The sequence below is a fragment of the Dunckerocampus dactyliophorus genome, chromosome 1 (genome assembly GCF_027744805.1).
Source record: "Dunckerocampus dactyliophorus isolate RoL2022-P2 chromosome 1, RoL_Ddac_1.1, whole genome shotgun sequence".
NCBI classification, from domain to species: domain Eukaryota; kingdom Metazoa; phylum Chordata; class Actinopteri; order Syngnathiformes; family Syngnathidae; genus Dunckerocampus; species Dunckerocampus dactyliophorus.
In genome coordinates, this window is record NC_072819.1 from 5,865,436 (window position 1) to 5,886,738 (window position 21,303).

Consider the following 21,303-nt stretch of genomic DNA (forward strand, 5'->3'; position numbering starts at 1 on the left):
TGAAATATATGAAGTTTAAAAAGTCACTTTGGTAAAATACAGTGTTTTAAAATTCACTTCCTAAAAATTCAGTGCAAAAAAAAAATTTCATGTTTCAAAACTGACATACGCTAGCGGAAAATTTTGACTTAATATAGAGCCAGCCAATCAGGCATAAAGTGCATCGTCACGTGACACGAGTCTGACAAAAAAAAAATGTGTGTTTTGAAACATCAAAATTATTTGCACAGATTCTTTTTTTTTTTTATTTTACACTGAATATTTGTAAACTGAAATTTTGTTAAGTGAATTTTAAAACCATATTTTAACAAATTGATTTTTTTTTAAACCCAGGCATTATTCTCATTACATTTTACTCATTGAATTTTCTTTAGCATAATTTGATGTTAAAAAAATAATTTCATGAAATTTAAATGCAATAAATTCAGTTAGATAAATTCAGAGTCAAGTTTTTAAAAATCTAAACAAGTTGAAATTTGACAAGAAAGACGTAAAAAGATATATCATTTTAGCAGGATAATGTTGAAAGATTAAAAGAAAAAAGATGTTATTTTTGTTCTTTTTTTAAGTTGTAAATTTTATAAACCAAAAAGTACAGTTGTAATTTTTTGAAAATTAGGTTGCCAAAAAAACTGAAATATTAATTAAATAAATAAAAAATATTACGGGAATAAAGTCATATTTACAAGAAGAAAGTTGAAATAGTTGGGGAAAAAAGCATAAGGTCAAAATATGAAGAGGGAAAAAAACTCCAATGAGAAAAAAAAGTTCATGAGAAACTCATACTATTATGAGAATAATATTGTAAGAAAAAATTTCATTTTAGTAGCATAAAGTTGAGATATTAAAAAATAAAGACATAAAAAATAATAATATTGTGAGAAACAAACAAAACTTAAAATTGCAATTTTTTGGAAAAATAATTTGTAGGAAATAAAATCAGCAGTAATTTTACAAGAATAAAGTCAAAACACAAAAACAATTGTAATCTAACAAGTTATAATTTTACAAGAATAACGTGGTAACATGAGGAAAATAACATCATTTTAGTAGCATAGAGTTTATATTTTAAAAGAAAAAAGTCGTAATATTAAGAAACAAGTGAAGTTGGAAACCCCCAGCAGAAACGGGGAAAAAAGGCTGTCATTTTACAAGAATGAAGTCAAATTATGAAGAGAAAAAAGTCGTACGATAATGACAAAAGAATGGCAACTTCACAAGAATTAACTGGTAATATTATGAGGAAAAATAACGTGATGACATGCTCACCTTCCTCATCCACAGCCAGCACGGTGGCTCCTCTGCTCAGCAGCGCCTGCACCACCGTGGCCAGGCCGTTACGAGCCGCCAGATGGAGGGGCCTGGAGGAGCGAGAGCAAGGGAGTGGTCAGTTAACGACGGTGCCCGCTTCATGCGGTATATTTACGGCGCGCGCTCACATTTGCAGAGCACTGTTGGTGGTGTTTACGAGAGCGGGGCTGTGGATCTCTCCCAGAATCAGCAGAGCGCACATCTCATGAGCCTGCATGGACAGAAAAGAAAGCTGCTGGTGTGGTAGTCATGGGACAATGGCAAGAAGAAGCAGCGCTGGTGTGTACCTTGTTGCAGGCCAGGTGCAGGGCAGTGTTCTTGTTCTCATCCAGCAGTGTGAGGTCAGCCTTGGCCCGGTGAAGGAGGATGGCTGCAAACATTTATGTAGCAATACAATGATATCATATCATCAACATTTTCTACAATGGCAAAAAGGCTTTTCTGAGGTTTGACTGATGAAACCTCCCCCCCCCCCCAAAATCAATGATCTGTCATCAAATATAATTTTTATATCACATTCAAACTTTTTCCTGCAGCAAAGTGAAAAATTAAAGGATGCAACTTTGACACTGATATTTGGTAATATGCTAAGAAGTTATATATACTGTATTTAATCTCAGCTTTGTCACATAGGTGAAAAAAAACTATTGTTACTATCAACCTTTTCTCTGGAATGACTCTTTTTTTGCTTGTTTTTCCATTTCTGTTGTTTTTTTACATTTTCAACATTTACATTTCTTTTTCTTGTAATGTTACGATTTTATTCCCATAATATTTTGACTTTATTCTCTTAATATTAGAATTGTTTTTCACAACCTATTCTCAATTTTAAGTTTTTTGTGTTGTTTGGTTGTCATAGTATTTCATAGAATAGTATAGTAATTATTTTTAATTGTAATTATTACATTTTTTATGTTAATACAGTCAAACCTGTCTTAGCGGCCACCTTTATAGAACGGCCACCTGCCTATAGCAGCCACTGAAAAATCCCCCCCAGCAAATTTACATGTTATAGACCCTGTGTATAGCAGTCACCTGTCTAACGCTGCCAGCGGCCACCCATTTTGTCTCCCTTGGTCAATATCTGACCGCATATAGCGGTCAAATTACCAACTCAAGTAGAAGCTTCATGCATGAAAAAGTTTCGTTTTTCAATCAATGAAGCCGTCATGTGTAGACTTTAATTACTGAGTCCTAGCTCAGTCACAATCATTCACAAGATCCACACAAACTGTCAATTGTTCCACATAAAAAAGCCGTCTTCTTTTGAGCTTGCCATTTCCTGGTCAAACATGTAACTTTAAGAGCATTTGCACCAAAACATTACCGCAAAGTAACAAACTCACAGCTAGCACTGAGCCTAGCTCTCCTGCTCGGGACGCCCACCGTCACTTCCCGTCACTTCCTGATGAACTAAAGCTGTAATGAAACTCTGCCGTATAAAAAGTAAAATATTAAAAACGAGCCTAAGACATTACTAGCACAGCTTTGTTCTGTGGGTCGTGGATATATTCTATCAGTCATTATTAAGCCTCTAGCTTCCTTTTAGTAAGTAAAAACCTTGGCTATGATTGAACTACATTGTCATGTAGACCTACAAAGTACACTTGGAAGAACAAGAAGTGAATAAATGTATTGCAACTGATGTGAAACTGATGAGGGGTAGGATTAAATAAGCTTTGCTTCTTCCTACTCCTTTTTGGACATGCAAAATTGTGAATTGTACTATGTGATGTGCTACTGTTTGACTCATGCATGTTCAGGATGAATTAAAACCATGAACCATGAACCATGATAATAACAAGCCTAGTAGTGCTGTACAACTTTTATCCGCAGTCTGCAGTGCCCTCTACTGGTCAACATTATTATTATTATTATTTTCCCTTTTCTTTTTTTCTTTTTTTTCCCTCTACTGGTCAACATTCAAACTGGACGCCAACCTGTCTATAGAGGCCACCTGTCTATAGCGGCCACTTTTGTAGACTCCCTCTAGTGGCCGCTATAGACAAGTTTGACTGTAACTGTTTTCTCCCCCTCATAATATGACTTTATTCCCATACTATTTGGACTTTATTGTCATTATATTATATTTCGCAACCAAATTTTTCCCCAAAACTTCATTCTCATAATAATACACATTTTTTTGCTAACTAATTTTACAAAAATTTTAACTTTTTTGTTTGTTTGTTTTAGTTCTCATAATATGGCGACTTTCAAAATAATTTGTACACAATTTTTATTTTATTTTGTTTGCACTTTTAAGTTATTTTTCTTTTTTTTTTTTTTACATTTTTATTTGAGTCATTTTTATTTTATTTACACTTCGGAATTTTTATTTATTATTATTTTTTACACTTTTTTTTTACATTTTTATTGATTCGATTTTTTTACACTTTGAAGTCTTTAAGTTGTTTTTTATTTTGATTTATTATTTATACTTTTATTTCAGTCCTTTAAAATTTGTGAAGTCTTCATACACTCTTTATTTTTACATGTATTTATTTATTCCTTCCCTTATTTAGTTAATGAATTTGTGCAACTGCATTTGCTTTTAGGAATTTATGAAAGCATTTTGTCAAGGACATGAGGAAGACCAGGTGCAATATTTGAAACATCTAGACAAGCCCGCACGTTTGCAAATGTAGGACACTTACCCACGGTGCCGCTGTGTCCCTTATCGGCAGCCACCATAAGAGCAGAACGTCCGCTGTTGTCTGCCGCATTGATCTCCGGCCCGTGGCGAAGCACCAGCTGGAGTCCCGCCACATCCTCAGCAAAGGCGGCAGCGTGTAACGGGGTCCTGGGGATGGACGGACACATGGCAGGAATAAATGACACTGCAGTCTTTGTTTTGTGCCAAGTGAGGCTCTGTGACGTGACGCAGCAGTTTTTTTTTGTTTTTTTTTTGGGTGGGGACGCAGGAGTGCATCTTCTTCTGACTTGCGTGGTCTCACCTTCCTTTGGCATCTCTGGTGTTCATCATATGGAGCCCGCCACATTCAAGAAGCCACTCGGCAGCACTGCTGTGGCCTTTCATCCTGTCGGCAAAGTGTACCGTATTGTTATGCCTCACCATTCATCTAGAAGTAGGTAACTAGCTGCTAGTTCACATGCACAGCTTGGGGAACCAAGCTTCGCTACATTTCAGACTTGATGGCCGGAACAACACGCGTTTATTGCATAATAATCCCTAACACGGGCTACTGTTGCGGCCGTAAGCCATGCCAAGCTAAAACTCAACCCTTAACCCCAGATGTCACTTCCTGTCCACCACCCCTCACTCAGCATCCCTAGCACCAGAACACATTGACAGCAACACACACGAGCATGAGTCAATGTCTTATTTTCTCTGATCATGTCTACTGTATTGGGTAATAGTAGTGTAAATGTGACTATGGGGTGTTATTTCATGTCTAGAGGGCTCTAAAAATGTTTAAAAGCGTATTTACAATGTGGTAAACAGGTTTTCTATGTCTTATTTTCTGTTATGTCTACTATATCGTGTAATACAGTAGGAGTGTAAAGGTGAATATAGTGGTCTTATTTCATGTTTAGAGGGCTCTACAACGTTTAAAAGCATATTTAGAAGCTGGTAAACAGGTTTTCTATGTCTTACATGTCTTATTTTCTGTTATACCTATTATATTGGGTAACAGGAGTGTAAAGGTGACTATAGGGGTGTTATTTCATGACTAGAGGACTCTAATAGTGTTAAAATCTGTATTTAGAAGGTGGTAAACACATTTTCTTTGTCTTATTTTCTCTTCTGCGTAGACTATAGGGGTGTTATTTCATATCTACAGGCCTCTAATAAATAAATAAACCAAAATATTACATTAATAAATAAGGAATCCTACTTTGCTGAAATTCACTTATCACATTTGGATCTGGAACCAATTAACTGCCATAAATGAGGCATTACTGTATATGTCAAAAGTACACAACAGGCTTACTAAAAATACTTTGAAAGTGTCCAAAGTCCAGCATCAAGACTAACACACTTGTAATAAACTATTATTGAAAATATTTGGAAAAAATACTATATTATGGAACCTTCAAGTGAAGAATTCAAGAGTATGTTTTAGTTAGATGAGAATACTCACAGAGCACAGTGCAGGGGGGTGAAAGGGTTTCCTTCTTGGTGAAGAAATGTTTTAAATTCAAGTAAAACCTCCAAACAGTCCTCATGCCCTGAGAAGACAAACAAGAGTGATGCACCACATGATTTTCCAACATGATGTCACATCCAAACCTTTGTAAGCAGCCCAGTGTAGCGGGGTGAATCCTTTGTTGTCCAGCAGTTTGTCTTGCGGCTCCGTCGCCGCCGCCTGCGCCAGACTGAGAAGGACCTTGGCGTGTCCCCTGGAGGCCGCGTAGTGCAGAGGCGTCCGACCCAGGCCGTCCCGACGCAGCGCAGAAGCTTTGTGCTCCAGCAGGGCCGTCACGCAGTCGTCATAGCCCAGCAACGCCTGCGGATAAAGTTGTCATTTTTAGAAAATAATAAATTAATAATTAAAAAAAAACATGGGAATAAAGTCATAACATTACAAGAAGAAAATTTACTAGAAGAAAGTTGAAATAGTTAAATTTTTTATTTTATTTTTTTAAACAGTAGAAATTGAAATTTTACAAGAATAAAGCCTAACTATTAAGAGGGAAAAAATTGTAATCTAACAAGAAAACTTGTAATTTTACGAGGACAAGGTTGTAATATTATAAGGAAAAATAGTAATTTTAGCAGCATAAAGATGGAAAATTAAATATAAAAGACATACTATAAATGAGAAACAATACAATTCTAACACAAAAAAAGTCCCGATTATATGAGAATAAACTTGTACGATTACGAGAAAAAATAATGTCATTTTAGTAGCATAGAGTTGAAATACTACCGAAATTTTTTTTCCAAAGTCGTAATACCGAGAGACGAGCACAAAACAAAATAAAGTTGTAGTTTCTAGAAAATTAGGCTTGGGGAAAAGTTCTAATATTATGGAAATAAGGTCAAAACATTACAGAAAGACATTCATAGTATTAAGAGAAGAAAATGTACCGGTACTTGAAGAAAGTTGGAAAAAAAACCCCAGCAGATATGGGAAAAAAATGCTGTAATTTTATAGCAATAAAGTCAAAATATGAAGAGGAAAAAAAGTTGTATTTTAAGAAGAAAAAAAGCCACAATTTGACAAAAATAAACTCGCATTATTGTGAGGGAAAATAATGTCATTTTAGGAGCATAGTGTTCAAATATTAGTCTTCCGCTGGCTCTCAACGAAGGCGGTCGTATCTTTCCCTCTCCTCTCTCTTATCTTCCCTGCTTTGCGTCTCACATCTTGTTTAGTCCTGTCTCATACTTTTAAGAGACTCTCCACATTGCTCTCCAAATCTAAAGGATGGAATTGATCAACTGGTCTCTCCACGAAGAACGACAAAATCTTCAACGAGAAGCTGTCTGTCCTGATAGAGCGTTCACCGCCGGTTACGTGATGGACAGCTGGGGAAAGTTGAGGGTCATGTGCCTGCCGTTTCTTTCCCTTGAGGACATGGAAAACATCTACCTATTCGGAACCATGATGACAGGACTGTTGCTGATTGGATTAGGCACTGCTCAGATTCCGAAGACGGAGACAGCAGTCCAACATGCCCAGCAGCTGCCCGTCATGATTGACAGATTGATCGGGTGACAAGAATGGACAAACAGAGTAGCCGAGTCTATCGGAATTTTTTTTTTAACTCCTCACCTCTCCTCTTGGTCTTCCCTTTCCTCTAACCATTTTAATCACCAAGTCATCCTGTCCTGTCTATCAATCTGTCATACTGTATGGTATGTTCTATCTGTACGGACGGGTGATTGCACAATTTCGCGTGTACCTGTGTATAAGTGACGAGTAAAGGCCATTCTGATGAAATATTAACAAAAAAATATGTCGCTATTATGAGAAACAAACAAATCAAAATAAAGTTGTCATTTTTTGAAAATTAAGTTGGGGGAAAAGGTTTTAATATAATGGGAATAAGGTCAAAATATTATGGGAATAAAGTCATCATATTACAAGAAGAGAATTTACAAGAAGAATGTTGAAATAGTTGGAAAACAGTAGAAATGGAAAAAACAGCAGCAATTTTAAGAGAATTAAGTCAAAATATTGAGAGGGAAAAGTCGTAACAAGAAAAAAGTGGCAAATTTACTAGAATAAACTCATAATATTTTGAGGAAAAAAAATGTCATTTTAGTAGCATAGAGTTGAAATATTATAGAAAATATATGTTATCATTATTTTCATAATATGAGAAACAAACAAAACAAAATAAAAGTCGTAATTTTTAGAAAATTAGGTCGGGGAAAAAGTTATAATATTACGGGAATAAAGTCAGACTATTACGAGAAGAAAATTTACAAGAAGAAAGTTGAAATCGTTGGAAATTTTAAAAAGAAAATGGCAGAAATGGAAAAAAACAGCTGTAATTTTACAAGAATAAAGTCCAAATATTAAGAGAAAAAGTATTTTAATGAGAAAAAAAGTCTACATTTTACAAATACATTCTTATATTATGAAGAAAAATGTAATTTTTGTTGCATAGAGTTGAAATATTAAAGAATAAATAGGGTTGGGTTTTTTTTTAAGTCAATATTATGAAAAACAAACAAAACAAAATGTTTTATTTTTGTTTTTTAGAAAACTAAGTTGGGGAAAAAGACAAAATATTATGAGAATAAAATCATAATATTACAAGAAGAAAGTTGAAATATTTGGGGAAAAAAAAAATGCAAAAATGGGGGAAAAAAATGAGCGAAGACTGAAAGTTGATATTAACTCATCCAATCCCAAAAACGTTTTTATACGTTTTCATAAACCTGAAATCCCAATCCCAACAACGTATTTAGTCTTTTACATTTTGGGGGGGCAAAAGAGGTGACGACGCAACTGTCCACTAATGCATGTCACTTTCAGAGCACTTTTAAGCCATAAAAATGGCCACAAGGTGGCAAAAGTGCACTTGATAAGAGCTCGGCAGGAATCATAGATGGAAAAATCACACGACAGGAAGGAGGTAGTGACAGAGCGTGAGGGAGTGTAGCGTGCAGAAGGTCACGTATTGGAGAGACATTTTAACATGTACACACACACACACACACAGTTCAGTTCCAAATATGAAAATTGTAAATAATTCATGGTGTTATATTTGTAAATCAACTGTTATTTTGATGTAAAACAACCCTTTCAGCCCTTTTTTGTGTTGTTTATGTTGGTATAGTTGTTGCAATGCGCAGCATCATCTCCCGTCGGAAGAGCAGTTTCAGTGGCAGATTACTATCACTCTTCTGCTCCACTGGTTCAATGAGCAGATCATTCTTCCCCCACGCCATGTGACTTTTCAACACAATAGAGGGGGAGCGGTAAAAACACACAGGACTGGACTTATTAACTTACTATGTATTGTTATTATTTATTATGTATTATTGAAATTGAAGTGATCTGTTACGTATTGATTTATTTATTCTTATTCTATTTTTATTTTTCTGATCTCTCATATTTTGCTATGTTTTATGTTTTTACGTGATGATGTTTATTAGGACTCTTTTGCAGAGCTGCTGGAAACGTGAATTTCTCTTGGAGATAAATAAAGTATCTACCCATCTTCTCCCTTTTCTAGTCAGGAACTGGTATTTTCCTGAAACTTACCTATCTTCTCCTGCTTACTAAAGAACGGAAAAAGGCAGAAACAAACTTTTTTTCATTCTTATGAAAGATGGGAGTCTAATCTTTCTTTTGGTAGGTTCCATGTTTAGCCATAGCCATAGAACACAATTTTCTGTATGCCTTGAAAGATCAGTCAAAGTGGTCTAAAAAGGGGGTGGCTTTTGAAAAGTGGCTTGGATTGAATAGGCTCTTCCACTTCTATGACAAAGCTGAGATGAAATACATAAATTCTTAGCACATCTTCCAAAATATGAAAGTAGCAAAGGTGCATCCTTTCATTTTTCACGATGAGGCCGTCGCTGGATCGTTTGGTTCCAGGGCATTACATGCAAAGAACAAAATGTTACACTTTACATTGATTGCAAATAGAATTTTTACAATCTGGAGGCCAACACTTGGAAATAATTCCAGGCTGCTGACATCATCATCATTCGTACGTCGATGTCATCATCACGCAGGATGAATAAATTGATTGTGGTGAGAGTGGGAAGCCTACCCCTCTGTGCAACGCCGTGCTGCCTCTTTTGTCCTTGGCATCGGGCAAGGCCTCCTTCGCCAACAGGAAGCGGACGCAGTCACTGTGGCCTCCGAGAACGGCGAGCATCAGTGGGGTCCTGCGGGGCAGAAAAGAGGACCGTTTTCATGGAGAGTTCAGAGTGACTGTGTCGTGGCGGTGGCGGCGGTAGAGACGCCAAGAGAAACACTCACTGGCCGAACTTGTCGACAACGTTGGCGAGGTCGCCCTCCTCGCCGCATTCGATCATCTTGCGCAGGCAGTCGGCGTGACCGTGAGCAGCTGAAGTGAGACACAAAACCATTGAGTGAAACTACAAACGCACGCTTGAAGAGTATTCATTCGGCATGTCACTCCAAAGTGCGGCTCGCAGCTGTGTTTTTTTAATTTTTTTTTAATTGGCTCTAAAACAAAAAAAACAAAAAAAATAAAAACACACACACACACAACAGCAGCAGCAAAAATGGAAAAATCAGTAGTAATTTCACAATAATTATGGGAATAAAGTCATGATACTATGGGAATAAATTCAAAATATTATGGGAATGAAGTCAGAATTGCAAGAAGAATATTTACTGGAAAAAAATTGAAAATTGTTGAAAAAACAGCAGAAATTGGAAAAACAGCTTCAATTTTACAACAATAAAGTCAAAATATTCAGAGATAAAAAAAAGGCATTCTAGCAAGCAAAAAATTGCAATTTTACAAGTATAAACTCGCAACATTACGAGGAAAAATAATGTCATTTTAGTAGCATAGAGTTGAAATATTAAAGAAAAACTTTGTTTTTTTTTTATAGTAGTAATATTGTGAGAAAGAGACAAAACAATATTACAATATAAAGTCATAATATTAGGGAAATAAAATCAAACTATTATGGGAGTAAATAAATACGAGAAAAAAAAAAAACAACTGTAGAAATGGAAAAAAACAGCTGCAATTTTACAAGAATAAAGTCCAAATATTACAAGGAAAGAGTTGTAATAAGGCCTGTCACGATAATCGAATGATCAATAAAAACAAAGTTTTGATACAATGTACAGTACTTGCATTATTATGCCATATAATTTATGAAAAAAATTGTGTCAAGAAATGTTGCCAACAATATCGATTGACAATAATTTGTAGCACAACAATCGACCAGCAAAATTTTTTGTTGTTATTGTGACAAGCTATATGTAAAAAGTACATGTAGTAACAATATTATGAGAAACAAACAAAACAAAATAAAGCTTTCATTGTTGGAAAATTAGGTTGGGGGAAAAAGTTCTCGTAGTATGGGCATAAAGTCAAAATATCATGGGAATAACGTCATAATTACAAAAAGAAAATTTACTGGAAGAAAGTTGAAAATTGTTAGAGAATAAAATAAATTTCAATTTTACAACAATAAACTCAAACTAGTAACAGAAAAAAGTCGTATTCTAGCGAGAAAAAAAGTTGCAATTTTACAAGAATAAACTCGTAATATGAGGAAAGAATGTTATTTTAGTAGCATAGAGGTGAAAAACTTGATGATTAAAGTTACAAAATTAATTTGTGGTATATAATTAGTTTTCATATTCTCATGCACTCCAAATGATTATTAGAGTGAAACAATTAAGTTTTGAAATATAATTAGTTCTCATAATTAAGGAAATAAAAGCCTCTTTCCTCTTACAAATAACGCCTCGTCCTCTTTGCGGTTGGGGCGAATCCGGCTGTAATTTCAGCATTTACCGTATTTTTGCAAGCTAAACGTGGTACTCCTTGGTATAAAAGTTGTAAGGCTATGAGTCTTATTTTTGAAATGATGGTGTGTTAACAGACATTGACTGCACTATATTGAGTAGTGTATACTGGTTGCATCAAAGTCATTTCCGGCTTCACACAGGCTCTTTCATGGCAATTTGAATGGGTGTGTCTACACGCGACTATTTGGATGGCTTTCTGAGAGCCTGCCAGCCACCTTGGCGGTCACAATAAGCTTACGAAACACATGGTGTCTCGTACCTGCAACATGAATCGGGGTCCAAATGAGGCTGTTGTCGTTGATGAGACATGAGGCTCCCTGGGACAAGAGCACCTCCACGCAGCGGGCGTGGCCTTTCTGAGCGGCCACGTACAGCACCGAACGGCCAGCGGCATCTTGCATATCCACGTAGGCGGCGGTCTCCGTCAGCACGCGCAGCGCTTGCCAGTGACCCCTCTCGGCCTGCGAAGGGGGTTGCAAGGAGTTTAGGCCCGAGAAGCCGTGAGTGAGCCCAAGTGGAGGGCGTGCTGAAGCACAACTCACGGCGAGATGCAGGGGACTGATGGGTATGCTGCTCTCTATGTCTCCTAGTGCATTAAAGGACATCTCCAGGAGCTAAAACACAAACAACATGCACAAGACAAAACATCTACCATATGCCATCAAACATCTAAAGTCAGAAAACACAATCTCATTTGTTTGGTTTTCAGAGTCAATTTCCCCAGTAGTGACCACAGACCACACATAAACATTCCTAACTGCAGCACATGTGTAACTAATAAGAGGTTTATCAATCATTCTTAATACCTGCGTTGTTGTGGAAAAACAATAAAAAACAGTCTGGCCCAGGGGTGTCCAACATGCGGCCCGTAGCTTGTTTTATTTATTGTCCCATGGTACATTCTAAAAATATTATTTAACAAGAAAAGAGCAACAAAAACAAAAAAAAAACACAGCGGTAATTTCCCAACAAATGGCCTTACTCTTATTATAGTAATTTTTTTCTGTTTAAATTTGGCCCCTTATTATTTTTTTAATTTATGTACTGTAATTTCCTGTGTATAAGCCGCTACCTTTTTCTTAAACTTTGAACCCTATCGCTTATACAGCAGTGTGGCTAATTTATGGCTAAATTCTAATCTCGTGACATCTCCTTTACTTCAGAACTACTACTAATTGTTGAAATACTGTGCTGCTCGTGAGTCAGTTAGGAAACTGTAGTTCTTTCTTTGGTAAGGGCCAATCACGAGCTAGCAGTGCACTCACAACAAGCTTGTCAACCCATTGGCAATAAACGACTCAATCAGGAGACCTGTGAAGAACGTACCAGCTCTAGGTTCTGTGTGTTGCCATAATAAGCTGCATAGTGAACGGCGCTGAAACCCTTGGCGTTGACCATGGAGGGGTCGGCGCCATTGTCCAGAAGATGCTCCAGGCAGCTTTTACGTAAGGAGGCGGGAAGACAAAAACAAACAAACAAACAAAAAAAAAGGTGGGTCATTCAGCAGGCCATTGACAAAGACATGATGGAGATTTAGTGAGAGGTCAGGGGGAGGAACCTACAAGTAGGACTCCTTCGCATCCTCTTCATCATGTTGATGACTCCCGGGAAAGTGACCATCAATTCTAAAAGAGAAAACAACAAAATACTCCAAACATGCAACATGGAGTCGAGAAAGACGCTCACGTCCAAAAACCAACACCATATTGGAATATTTTCACAGAGCATAGAAAGCCTGTTTGCCACCTTCTAAATAAACTTTTTAACATTAGAGCCCTCTATACATGAAATAACACCCCTATAGTCACCTTTACACTCCTATTACCCAATATAGTAGACATAAGAGAAAATAAGACATAGAAAATCTGTTTACGACCTCCTAAATAAATTTAACATTATTATACATAACATTATCATTACCGCAAGCCAAACAATTGCTTCTTACAATAAAACGAACGTCCTGTTTCTCACCTGCCAAAGGCTTGTGAGGCTGCACAGTAGTGCAGGGGGGTGCAGCCCGTTTGGTCGGGCTCGTTGATCTCGGCGCCGGCGCTCACCAGCGTCACAGTGCACTGGTATCTCCCATTAGCAGCCGCGTAGTGCAACGGGGTTCTATTGGCAAAGCGGGGCAGCGGTTTGGACAGGGTTAGCTCAGCAGCACGGACACCGTGATGTCATTTGACTTGAAAGGCTCACCTTCCCATGAGGTCCCTCCTGTTCAAGTCCGTACCGCTACTTAAGAGCAAGTTCAGACATTCAACATTTCTGGGAAGAAAGAAAACAACGGAGAAGGAATGACGTTTGCATTCTGTAAAGGCAAAAAAAAGAACGCAGCGGAAAATTATTACAACTGATTCTTTACTGGGACGTACAGTATGTCTCTTACGTCATTAGTCCACAACCTTTTTGGACCCACGGCCCGGCCCGTGTTCTCACAAATGTTTTCTTCTAGTAAATGTGTATGTTTTATTCCCATAATATCTTTAATTTACTGAGTATGCAGTAGATTGGTGACCGCATTTATTCTTTGCATCCAATGACCAATCAAGCCTTCATCTTACCCTCCGGAGGCAGCAGCGTGTAGACAGGTCCTCCCAAAGTTGTCCGGGGTGTTAATGTCAAACCCTGCCGACAGCACGTGCTCCTTGCTCATGGAGGAGACGATGCTGTACAGCTGACCTGCGAGGGGACGGGAGAGGTGACGATGTGGACAATAACATTTTTTTTTTAAACTAGCACACGATACGTTTTTTGAGGTTATTGTTTGACGCAAACCTGAGGAGAGTAACTTGCGACAACAGTCTGAAAACCCGTAGAGCACAGCTAAGTGCAAGGGGAACATTCCATGGATCCCACGTCTGGAAAAAGCACACAACACAAAGACAGTCGTCACTTTTAAAACATGTCTAATGTTGCATTCAAATTAAATATAATATTATACATATATGTGTGTGCGTAAAATAATAAACACATAACTAATAAACATAAGACATACAAAACCTGTTTACCACGCTAAATACATAAGAGAAAATAAGACATAACATAGAAAACCTCTTTACCAACTTCTAAATACGCTATTTAACATTAAAGCCCTCTAGACATGAAATAACACCCCTATAAGCACCTTTTCACGCCTATTAGCCAATATAGCAGACATAAGAGAAAATAAGACATAAGAAAGTCTGACTTTACTCCCAGAATATTTTGACCTTATTACCATAATATAATAACTTTTTCCCCGATCTAAAAATGACTTTATTTTGTTTTGTTTGATTCTCATAATATTATGACAAAAAAGAGCATATATATATATATATATATATATATAACAAATTTAAGCTGCTAAAGTGACTATTTTTCCTCATAAATTTGCGATGTGATGTTTTCTTTTTCTTCTTCATATAATTTAACAAAAAAAATTGTAAAAAAAAAAAAATTGAAAAATCAGCAGGAATTACACATGAATAAATTCTAAATATTAAAAAAAACTTCTAATCTAACAAGAAAAAGTAACCATTTTACAAGAATAACGTAATATTTTGAGTTTATAGAATTACTGTAAATTCAATTGCATAAAGTTGAAAAACTAAAAAAAATACATTCATGCTAAAATATCAAAACAATATAATGTTGGAATTTTTTGAAAATTAGGATGGGGAGAAGAGACTTCTAATATTTTGAGAACAAAGTCAAAACATGGAAATCAAGTCTAAATATTACGAAAAGAAAATGTGATAAAAAAGTTGAAATAGTAGCAAAATTAAAAAAAAAAAAACATAGCAGAAGAAATGGGGGGGGGGGAAACAGCTGTACAGTCAATATAATACAATTATAAAATAATATAATAATATTATGTCATAAAAGGAGGATGGGGAAAAGGTTGGGCAATAAAGTCATAACATTATGGGAATAAAGTATATAGTATAAAGCAGGGGTCACCAACGTGGTGCCAGCGTGCCCCCACGACCACATGAGGTGCCCGCAAGCCTGCTTTTCATTCAGGTTTTCAGTTAATAATGAAAGAACAGTAGAAAGAAATGCATTCTGAAATACAAAATGTGAGTTGTGGACACCAGCATTTTGTTCATGTTCTGGTAAAACAAGCATATTCGCTTTGTTTGGGTTTAAAATAAGCTCTGAAAATAAATGTTCCAAAAATGAGTAGCTCTTGGCCATTTTCATTTTGTAAAAGTCGCTCTCACAAGGAAAAACGTTGGTGACCCCTGGTATAAAGTATATAAAGTAAATATTACAAGAAGAACATTTACGAAAATGGGACCGAAGTTCATAGTACGCTTTTTCCAAAGTTGCATCCTTTCATTTTCCACTATGTGGCCCTTGCTGGAAAAAGTTCGGACACCCCTGATGTAAAATAACTGCAGATTTTTCCATGTTTGCATTTTGAAAATGTGCTGTGGGCCAATAACAAAAACAAACGGGGCGGAACTTTGGACACCCCAGTTGTAGCTTTTACTTGGTATCTACTGCTTTAAATATGGCTTCCTGCATGCCTTCTCCTCCTTCACAAAGGATGATGTCAACGTCAGTCAGCCATTCTGAGGGGCGAAGACGTAAAGCTGAATTTTTGGATGTCGTAGTGCCGGTACTACCTGGCCGTGTCAGCTCCGTTGGTCATCAGAGTGCTGATCAGCAGTTCATGGCCGTACTTAGCAGCGACATGGAGAGGAGTATTGCCATATCGATCCACGCTGTCGATTTCACCACCTGATGGAGCAGGAGGAATCACATGAGACGCACAGCAACAGGGGTGAGCCAAAGTGCCTTGGTGGAGGCCTGCACTTGACTGACCGGTATTCATGTTTACAATCACTTGTGTCCGCTTACGTCTCACAAAGGCACCGCATCAAAGCTTTCCAACAAGATCGTAAAATAAACATCAGAGTGGTGGTTACCATTCTGGATGAGGATCTGTGAGCGTGTGAAGCGTCCATGAATGGCTGCCATGTGCAGGGGGCTCTTCCCTTCTTTGCTCTGTTGCACACACACAAAACACGTTGAGCGACCGCGCTGGGCGTGAAATACCAGGAATACGATCATATTTAATAGCGACCTGCTGGTTCACGTCCGCCCCGTTGTTGACCAGCAACTCCAGACAGAGGGCACCGTTGGTGGAGACGGCGGCCAGGTGCAGGGGAGTGTAACCGCACTTGTTGGGCTGGTTGACGTTGGCGCCGTGGTTCACCAGTTCGGTGGCCACCGCCTCCTGCCCCATGTAGCACGCCACGTGGAGCGCCGTGTTCCCGAAGCCGTTGGGCTCGTCGATCTGAAACGAAGAGGGAGCGAGACATTCGCGAGACCATCCGCGCCCACCCCCTCCTCCAAAAACAAGGCACGACACTGGCGCCGACGTCTCACCTCCGCCCCCATCCTCAGCAGGTATTTCACGATGTCGATGTGGCCGCTGGCGGCGGCAGCGTGGAGAGGCGTGTAGCCCTGCTTGTCCTTGCAGCTCCTGTCGGCGCCGCGCGACACCAGCAGCTTCACCACCTCCACGTGGCCTGCAAGGAGTCACATCATCAATCACTGTTATTACTAGACGTGAAGTGTTGCGTACGTCATCTTTTTGAGTGTTACCCAAGTAAGCAGCAGCATGGATGGGCTGTCTCTCCTTCTTGTCCACGGCACTCAGGTTGGCTCCCTTGTTGAGCAGCAGCTTCACCATCTAGGAAACACTCTGCATTAGCGCCCAATGCGTCACGCTGTCAGCAGCAAATTACTGTATTTTCCGGACTATAAGTTGCACCAGACAAAAATTCACAATGAAGACGAAAAAAAACATAAAAGTCGCATCTTTTGGGGGAAAATTTCATTTTAGAAAATCAGAGACCAAGAACAGACATTTCATCTTGAAAGGCACGTTATAGTAATAACAATAAAATTAAGAGCAACAGGCTATAAAGGCGTGTGTTAATGTAACGTGAATAGGTGGTATGTTAACGCAACATATTAACCGTTATTCAACTAAACAACGCAACTACTTTACATGCAGTTTCTAATCCGCAAAATATGATTTTCTTTTTGGGAGCATTTGTGTTTTCTCAGTTGTCTTTAAATATTAAGGTTTACATTGTACACTGTGGTAGACACAGTGGTAGAGCAGCGATAGCAGTCACAGATACTGGCACACAAGCCTAGAGCGCCCTCTCGTGGCTGTCAGTGTGAAAAAAACCCATATGTAAGTCGCTCCGAAGTACAAGTCGCAGGACCAGCCAAACTATGCAAAAAAGGGTGACTCATAGTCTGGAAAATACTTTTCAACTAGCGGCACATTGTAAATACATCATTTAACAAGCAAAAATGGAAAAACCAGCAGTCATTTTACAAAAATAAAGTCAAAATATTAAGAGAAACAAAATGCAATCCAACGTCATAATTTTACATAATATTAGGAGGGATTTTTTATTTTATTTTAGTAGTACAAAGTTGAAATATTCTAGAAAGTTGTAAATTACGAGAAAAAAAACAAGTGAAGTTGTAATTTTTGGAAAATTAGTTTGCAAAGAAAGTTTGAATATTACAATAAAGTCAAACTGTTATTGGAATAAAGAAGACAGACAACAAGAAAATTTACAAAAAGAAAGCTGAAACTGTTGGACAATAAAAAAAAAGCAGAAATGGAAAAAAGTTGTAATTTTTGAAGAATAAAGTCAAAATATCAGGAGAAATAGTAACTCAAAAAGTAGGTCATACTGTACTTTCACAAGCATAACTTCATATTATAAGAAACAATAATGTCATTTTAGTAGCAAACTGAGTTGAGATATTAAAAAACAAACAAAATAGTTGTAATAATATGACAAACAAAACAATATAAAGTTGCAATTTTTGGAAAAAATAGTTTGAGGGAAGAAAGAAAAAAAAAAAGCAGCTGGAATTTTACAAGAATAAAGTCAAAATATGAAGAGAGACAAAGTCATATTCTAACAAGAAAGACGTCAATTTAATGAAAATAAACTCTAATATAATATTATGAGGAAAAATAAAGTCATTTTAGTAGAATAGCATTGAAGTAGTAAAAAAAAAAAAGACGTAAAAAATATATATATATATATATATATATATATATATATATATATATATATATATATATATATATATATATATATATATATATATATATATATACTGATTACTGATTACTGTATTTTCACGACCATAAAGGCACACTTAAAACTCTTAAATTTTCTCCAAAATGGACGGGGTGCCTTATGTGTGCACCGAGTTCCAAAATCTGTTGTGTGGTAGTAGTTGTAGTAGTAGTAGTAGGTAGTGTTCTGTGTGACTGATGAGCGCTCCGCTTGACTGACTGGAAGCATTTCCTGCCGACACGCTGCTTTTATAGACAAAAGGCGGACTGCGGACAGCATGCGGACGTTAAAGGGGGAAGGGTGGGCGTGAAGGAGGACGCTAAAGGCACGTCCCCAGTAGGTACGTATATAGTGCCGGTATGTGCATTGTGCAAAACTACATTGGTTTGGCTAAGGATCCCCGAAAATGGCACCTACAAAGAGACAGGCTTATAAAGTACAGTTTAAACTGCAAGCTATCAGTTACGCGAAGGAACATGGGAATCGAGCAGCCGCGAGAGAATTCAAGATCAACGAATCCATGGTTCGCAAGTGGAGGAAGCAGGAAAACGAGCTTCGCCAAGTCAAGACGACGAAGCTGAGTTTCCGCAGAAACAAGGCGAGGTGGCCTGAGTTGGAAGATCAACTCGAGCAATGGATTAATGATCAAAGAACAGCCGGGAGAATGAAAATGTAACATTTTCAAGGAGGTCCATCTTGGTGCTTTCCTTTTATGAAACGGCGCCATCTATCCATCCGGGCCAGGACTACTGTGGCGCAGCAACTTCCGGCAGATTACAAGGAAAAGCTGCCCATCTTCCGCTCCTACTGCAGTAAAAAGATCGCCCACAAAGACATCCAGCCCAACCACATCACCAACATGGACGACGTGCCGCTCACTTTCGACATCCCAGTGAACCACACTGTAGAAAAGAAGTGAACCAGCACGGTAGAGATACGCACAACAGGGCACAAGAAGTCGGCTTTTACTGTTGTGCTTGGTTGCCATGGTAATGGACAGAAACTGCCACCTATGGTGACTTTAAGGGGAGGACGCTGCCTAAAGAAAAGTTTCCAGCCGGAGTCATCGTTAAGACCAATCAAAAGGGCTGGATGGACGAGGAGAAAATGAGAGAGTGGCTGAGTGACCGGATGGTCACCGTCCCTGTTGATATGTGACTCCATGCGCGGCCATCTCAACTGCTGGACATCGGTGTAAGTGCCCCGTCACACCTTGACGATTTAGGCAGCGCATGCCTGACGTGATCATTTTGATGGCAAACGTTGAACTGCAGACAGTTTTGTTTTGTTTTTTTTCAATTTTGGGCGTATACATAGCGTATTCATGACGAGGTCGTAACTTAGTAACTTATATAGAACGTTTCTATAACTTATAGACAACTTATATCAAGGACTGCGTAGCAAGTTGCCGGTGTTCACAATTTATGCCCAACGGCCAACGCCTGTCACACCTTGACAATTTAGCCAACTTACGCCAACGTATGAAAAATTTGGCCAATACGGTGGCGTACATCGAATAAGTTATGGGTAAGTTTTGTATAAGTTAACAGCACGCGGAAGCACGCCGGCATACGTCGTAGTACGTCTAAGTCGTCCAAAAATTTTGTGCATGCACAAAAGTTTTGACCAGTAGAGGGCACTGTGACACTGGGACTGGAACTAACATGTATTTTGTATTTTTTTGCGCTTTGTCTGAGATTGTCTTTGTTTTTTCCAATTTTCCGTTGTTTTTCCTGTTTTGTATTTGTCTTTTCCACTTGCGTTTTGTCATTGCATTTAGTAATGACAAAGACAAAACAGGAAAAGCGACGCCATAATGAAAAAAACAAAGACAAAATGGAAAAAGAATATGACTACATTTGTATATATATATATTTTTTTATCATTGCTTCTCTTTGTATTTCCACACGTATTCCCTTTTGGCACTCCTGTGATTCCATACTTGACCAGTATGAACACAACTAAGAGTGCATCAAACCTAACGCTAACTTGGACAGTAACATGCTGTATCTCTCCATTCTTTTTGAATGTAAATACTCCTATGCACTTTATGTTGACGTGATCAATAATGCTTGATTAAAACGTGCATTGTTTCTCTCAGACAAAGCGCAAAAAAATTAAAAATACATGTTAGTTTCATTCCCAATGTCACAGTGCCCTCTACTGGTCAAGCTGCAAAGTTACCTTCAAATGCCTGCATCTCCTCTCTCAGCCAACGCTCGCCAAGAAGACAGTTTGTCTCAAGGTATGTTGACGTATTACGAATTACGACTTGTGCATAACTTACAAATAACGTGTGCCTTTTAATACGGTGCGCCCTATGGTCACAAAAATACGGTAAATTATGTTGCAGAAAAAGGTATGTTACGAGTATAAAGTCAGAATATTATGGGAATAAAGTCATAGTTACAAGAAAATTTACCACAATAAAGTTGAAATTGTCAGAAAATTAAATAAACACAGCAGAAATAAAAACAGCTGTAATTTTACGAGAATAAAGTCAAAATATATAAAAAAAATGTTGTATTCTTTCAACAAAAAGGTATAATTTAAAGAGAATAGTGTCATAATATTATAAGGAAAAATAAATTACGAGAAACACTACATTATAAATTTGTAAATTTTCTTCTTAGGGCCCACGACCTAATTAAAAAAAATACAAAGATTATTTGAGAAGAAAGTTGAAATATTTTGGGAAAAGAAACATTATGGGAATAAAGTCATAATTAGGAGAAGAAAATTTACAAGAAGAAAGTTGATATAGTTGGAATTTTTTTTTTCAAAGCAACAGAAAAAGTCACAATTTTACATGAAAAAACTCCTAAAATGAGAAAATAAAATGTAATTTTAAGAGCACAGAATTTAAATATTAAAGAAAATAAAGACTCTATTTTTTTTCTTTAAAAGGTGTAAGATTATGAGAAAAACTATAC

The 21,303-nt window shown here is 37.6% G+C and overlaps 1 protein-coding gene across 2 annotated transcripts in view; it reads right to left on the reverse strand.

Moving 5' to 3' along the window:
- The window catches only part of ankrd52a (ankyrin repeat domain 52a), a 39,390-nt gene that overhangs the window by 10,457 nt on the left and 7,630 nt on the right, over positions 1-21,303 (reverse strand). The window contains exons 6-27 of one of the 2 annotated variants that reach the window (XM_054770178.1): positions 16,857-16,944; positions 16,638-16,780; positions 16,333-16,545; positions 16,175-16,253; positions 15,872-15,986; positions 14,037-14,119; positions 13,823-13,940; positions 13,458-13,526; positions 13,233-13,373; positions 12,824-12,886; positions 12,588-12,699; positions 11,804-11,875; positions 11,521-11,722; positions 9,723-9,810; positions 9,511-9,628; positions 5,564-5,780; positions 5,415-5,502; positions 4,266-4,349; positions 3,966-4,111; positions 1,599-1,681; positions 1,440-1,522; positions 1,270-1,361 (exon numbers count right to left, since the gene is read on the reverse strand). In XM_054770178.1, the coding sequence (XP_054626153.1) occupies positions 1,270-1,361; positions 1,440-1,522; positions 1,599-1,681; positions 3,966-4,111; positions 4,266-4,349; positions 5,415-5,502; positions 5,564-5,780; positions 9,511-9,628; positions 9,723-9,810; positions 11,521-11,722; positions 11,804-11,875; positions 12,588-12,699; positions 12,824-12,886; positions 13,233-13,373; positions 13,458-13,526; positions 13,823-13,940; positions 14,037-14,119; positions 15,872-15,986; positions 16,175-16,253; positions 16,333-16,545; positions 16,638-16,780; positions 16,857-16,944 (2,497 nt within the window). The remainder of the gene's footprint in view (positions 1-1,269; positions 1,362-1,439; positions 1,523-1,598; positions 1,682-3,965; positions 4,112-4,265; positions 4,350-5,414; positions 5,503-5,563; positions 5,781-9,510; positions 9,629-9,722; positions 9,811-11,520; positions 11,723-11,803; positions 11,876-12,587; positions 12,700-12,823; positions 12,887-13,232; positions 13,374-13,457; positions 13,527-13,822; positions 13,941-14,036; positions 14,120-15,871; positions 15,987-16,174; positions 16,254-16,332; positions 16,546-16,637; positions 16,781-16,856; positions 16,945-21,303) is intronic. The other variant, XM_054770187.1, reaches the window with a different exon arrangement.